Source organism: Cebus imitator, unplaced genomic scaffold, assembly GCF_001604975.1.
Source record: "Cebus imitator isolate Cc_AM_T3 unplaced genomic scaffold, Cebus_imitator-1.0 Scaffold741, whole genome shotgun sequence".
Taxonomy (NCBI): domain Eukaryota; kingdom Metazoa; phylum Chordata; class Mammalia; order Primates; family Cebidae; genus Cebus; species Cebus imitator.
In genome coordinates, this window is record NW_016108056.1 from 52,536 (window position 1) to 57,548 (window position 5,013).

Genomic DNA, 5,013 nt, shown 5'->3' on the forward strand with positions numbered 1-5,013 from the left:
GGAGTCTCACTCTGTCACCCAGGCTGGAGTGCAGTGGCATGATCTTGGCTCAATGCAACCTCCACATCCTGGGTTCAAGCGATTCTCCTGCCTCAGCCTCCTGAGTCGCTGGGATTACAGGTGCCCACCACCATGCCTGGCTAATTTTTGTATTTTTAGTAGAGACGGGGTTTCACCATCTTGGCCAGGCTGGTCTTGAACTCCTGTCCTCGTGATCCTCCCGCCTCAGCCTCCTAAAGTGCTGGGATTACAGGCGTGAGCCACCGTGCTCAGCAAACACTTATCATTTCTTTGTGTTTGGAACATTCAAAATCATCTCTTCTAGCTATTTTGAAACATGCAATAAATTATTGTTAACTATAGTCACTCTACTGTGTGTAACTATAGACACTCTATGCTGTGTAACACTACTACTTATTCCTCCTTTCTAACTGTAAGCTTGTACCCATTTACCAACCTCTCCCTATCCACCTACTCCCAACCCTTCTCACCCTCTGGTAACCACTGTTCTACTCTCTACTTCTTTTTTTTTTGCTCCGAGATGGGGTCTCACTCTGTCACTCAGGCTGGAGTGCAGTGACATGATCACAGGTCCCTGCAATCTCCACCTCCCAGATTCAAGTGATCCTCCCCGTCTCAGCCTCTCGAGTAGCTGGGACTACAGGTGTGTGCCACAATACCTGGCTAACTTTTTTCTTTTTATAGAGACGAAGTCTCACTACATTGCCCTGGCTGGTCTCAAACTCCTGGGCTCAAGTGATCTACCGGCCTTGGCTTCCCAAAGTGCTGGGATTATAGGTGTGAGCCACCATGCCCAGCCTACTCCATACTTCTATGAGATCAACTTTTTTAGCTCCCACATGAGTGAGAACATATATCCACTCTCTTTTTTCTTATAATATGGGTTACAACAGAAAGCACCTCACAGAGATGGAATGCAACAGTAGATCTGTGTCTGCTTCTGGTTTTTTGTTTTTTTTTTTGAGACGGAGTCCCGCTTTGTTGCCCAGGCTGAAGTGCAGTGGTTGGGTCTCAGCTCACTGCAACCTCCACCTCCTGGGTTCAAGCGATTCTCCTGCCTCAGCCTCCCAAGTAGCTGGGATTACATGCACCCGCCACGACACCTGGCTAATTTTTTGTATTTTTAGTAGACATGGGCTTTCACCACGTTGGCCAGGCTGGCCTTGAACTCCTGACCTCATGATCCACCCACCTCAGCCTCCCAAAGTGCTGAGATTACACGCATGAGCCACTGAACCTGGCTCTGCTTCTGTTGTTAAGAATCTACAGAACAACATCCAAAATCGACCTCACTGTGTAGTTGGTAGGAAGTCTAGGGGCCAAGCTATCCTTTTTCCAAACCAGCAGGGGGAGCAGGCCCTTTTCTGAGGAAAAGGAGTACATATTTCTGGCACTGGATCTTGATGGGGTTCCAGCTAGGCTGCAAAATAGCTAAGTGACCCCAAGTCATTTATTCCCCCCAACAGCTTCATTTTCCTTGTCAACAAAATAGGGATAATCACATCTACCTTGGAACTCTTATGAGGATCACATGAAGAAACACAAGTGAAATGCTCTGTAGATATAAAGCATGAATCAGTGATGATCTTTTTCCCTGTTTCTCCACATACATAGAGATAAAGAGGTCCCAGTTACAAGGTGGGAGAACCTGGAACAAGGTAAGTGGATGGAGAAAGTAAAGGGTGGTGAAATTATTGCTCTGTCCCTTTAAATCCTGGCTCAGGAGAGTTTAAGAAAAGAGAAAAATAGCCAGGAAAGTTTCCAAGGACAGACCCTACTAATTCTTTCCCCGCTTCCTTTCTTCCTGCCTTTTCCCAATCTTGAGCTTCCTCCCTCCTGGCCTCTTCCCAAGTCCAAGCCAAAAGTCTAAAGCTTGGTAGAACACCTAAAAAGTGCTATCTGTCCAGCTGATTCAGACAGATACTGATTCAAATAGTCTTGACTGGGCTAGAAAACCTTGTTAAAGGCCGGGCGCGGTGGCTCAAGCCTGTAATCCCAGCACTTTGGGAGGCCGAGGCGGGTGGATCACGAGGTCAAGAGATCGAGACCATCCTGGTCAACACGGTGAAACCCCGTCTCTACTAAAAATACAAAAAATTAGCTGGGCATGGTGGCGCGTGCCTGTAATCCCAGCTACTCAGGAGGCTGAGGCAGGAGAATTGCCTGAACCCAGGAGGCGGAGGTTGCGGTGAGCCGAGATCACGCCATTGCACTCCAGCCTGGGTAACAAGAGTGAAACTCTGTCTCAAAAAAAAAAACCTTGTTAATCCAGTTTCCCTTGTTAATCCAGCACTCTTCCAAACATTCATCTCTAGGCACCCTCTGTACTTTCTCTTGCATCTGGGAAGGTGACAACCTCTTGGGATACAGAACAGAAATAGGATACTCTTTTCCTATTTGGACCTCTTAGGCTCCCTTTTTTTCAGTTTGAGAAGCCATGGATATTTCCAGGAGCCATCAGGAAGTAAAGAAGAGGACAGACTGGTTGCCTAAGACCTCTGGTGGTGTAGAGGGAAGGTGGGTAAAGATGATGACAGGTGTGAGGCCTGGGGCAGACAGGAATGAGAGTAGGGATCTCCCACGGGCTTAGATGTTGGGGGTAATAGGGCATGGATTTCGGCATCAACAATCTAAAACAAGTTAGAAAAGGCCAGGCACAGTGGCTCATGCCTGTAATCCTAACACTTTGGGAGGCTGAGGTGGGCTAATCGCTTGAGATCAAGACTTCAAAACAAGCCTGGGCAGCATAGGGAGACCCTGTCTCTAAAAAAGAATACAAAAATTAGCTGGGTGTAGTGGCATGTGTGGTCCCAGCTACTCAGGAAGCTGAGGTGGGAAGAAGGCTTGAGCTCAGGAGATCAAGGTTGCAGTGAGCCAAGACTGCGCCACTATACTCCAGCCTGGGCAACAGTGCAAGATCCCGTCTTGAAAAAGCAGACAAACAAAAGTCAGGGAAGGGTGACTATTAACAGCCAAGAATATTGCCCATATGGCCAGGCGAAGTGGCTCATGCTTATAATTCCAGCAATTTGGGAGGCTGAGGTGGGTGGATTGCTTGAGGTCAGGAGTTCGAGACCAGCCTGACCAGAGTAGTAAAACCCTGTCTCTACTAAAAATAAATTAGGTGGGTGGATTGCTTGAGGTCAGGAGTTCGAGACCAGCCTGGCCAACCTGGTGAAACCCCATCTCTTAAAAATAAATTAATTAATTAATTAAAAAAAAGAATTTTGCCCATATTTCTTTTGTTCCAAGTCACAGACTATGGTAGATAAAAAATACCCCATCAAGGTGTCTCCCAAATTCCCAATGGGGCTTTGCTGCCCAGAGGATGGATGAGAGAGGCAGGGGGCCCTATCTGCTCTGTAAATGCTTTCCCCTCCTCAGTGACAGACACTGTAACTCCCCAAATACAAGAGAAATCACTGAGCTCTACATTCTGGGTGTGCTGGAGCCTCACTCCCTCCTCCCACTGGACAGTCACTGACCTGAGTGTGTGCGGAGGTGGCCAGTGAGTGCATCACGCCGGCGGCAGGCATAGTTGCAGAAGGGACATTTAAAGGGCTTCTCCCCAGAGTGAAGCTTGATGTGGCGCAGCAGGTTCCCCTTCTGGGTGAAGGAGGCACCACACTGGTTGCAGTGGAAGGGCCTTTCACCTGCAAGTGAAAGAACAATCCCAGAGGATTGTATGTGAGGAACTTTGAAGGTTGAACCTATCCCCCTACCCTCTACCCTACCTTGCCCAAAGAGAGGTGCTCTGAACACATTGCTGATGGGCAGAAGTGCCATGCACACAAACCCTGCTTTATTAAGATCCCTTGGGAATAGTCTTACCTTGGGGAAGGTGTGGATTAGAGGTGTGTGGCAGGGAGAGGGGCCTGGAACACGAGGCCAAAAGACTGTTACCAAAAACTTAGTCCCACAGGCTACACTCTGCCCTAGGAGCCCATAGCCTGAGGAAGCTGAGAAGAGGAAGCTTCTGTTTTCTGGGTTTTTTAATTTAATTTTTTTGAGATGGAGTCTTGCTCTGTTGCCCAGGCTGGAGTGCAGTGGCGCAGTCTTGGCTTACCGCAACCTCTGCCTCCCAGGTTCAAGCGATTCTCCTGCCTCAGCCTCCTGAGTAGCTGGCTTTACAGGCGCAAGCCACCATGCCCACTAATTTTTATATTTTTAGTAAAGACAGTGTTTCATCATGTTGGTCAGGTTGGTCTTCAACTCCTGACCTCGTGATCTGCCAGCCTCGGCCTCCGAAAGCGCTGGGATTGCAGGCGTGAGCCACTGTGCCTGGCCAATTTTTTTTTTTAATTATGAGATGGGAGGGCCCAAAGAATACCCAGGAGTCTTACCCCTATCGGACCACTGGCTCATTCTTGAGGCTACCACACCTTCCCCTACCTCATATATTGAGAAACATATCAGCTTTTTTTTTTTTATAACAGCAGTGAGAAAAGTGCCAGGAGACTACAAGTATTAAGGGGAATTCAAATTCCACACCCCCCGCCAGCCCGCCTCATTTTGTCAGCTAAAAAATGTGCTAGGAGAGACCCTTCCCTTTCTGAGGCCACCCACCCCCTACAGGGCCTCCTCCAGCCCCATCCCTGCTATTGTCCCAGCACTGCCCATGCCTTTCAGTCCCACCCTGGGAGCTCCTCCCAGAGCCCCTCTGGCTTACTCACCAGTGTGGCTGCGCTTGTGCACCATGAGTACATTGGGTCCAATGCAGACCATGCCGCAGACGTCACACTTGAGCTTGCCATTAGGCAGCCGGATGCCCCCAGGAGAATGAGGCTCTGGCCCACTCCCATCACAGTAGCCCAAGGGCTCAGACAATGAGTCTTCCACAATCACACTGTCGTCCTTTTCCAGGAGCCGCTCATCTGGCCCCAGCAGTCTGCTCGACTCCTCATCGCTGTACATCTCCACCTTGATGGAGTTGGCTGAGGGGTGGGATGGTGTTTAGAAGCAGCCATCTTGGAAGGAAGCTCTTGGCAAGAG

At 49.1% G+C, this 5,013-nt stretch overlaps 1 protein-coding gene across 7 annotated transcripts in view; it reads right to left on the reverse strand.

Moving 5' to 3' along the window:
- IKZF4 (IKAROS family zinc finger 4) overlaps window positions 1-5,013 on the reverse strand; it is a 32,713-nt gene that overhangs the window by 6,420 nt on the left and 21,280 nt on the right. For all 7 annotated transcript variants that reach the window (XM_017519388.2, XM_017519387.2, XM_037735179.1 and 4 more), the window contains 2 exons: window positions 4,695-4,955; window positions 3,507-3,674 (listed from right to left, as the gene is read on the reverse strand). In XM_017519388.2, the coding sequence (XP_017374877.1) occupies window positions 3,507-3,674; window positions 4,695-4,955 (429 nt within the window). The remainder of the gene's footprint in view (window positions 1-3,506; window positions 3,675-4,694; window positions 4,956-5,013) is intronic.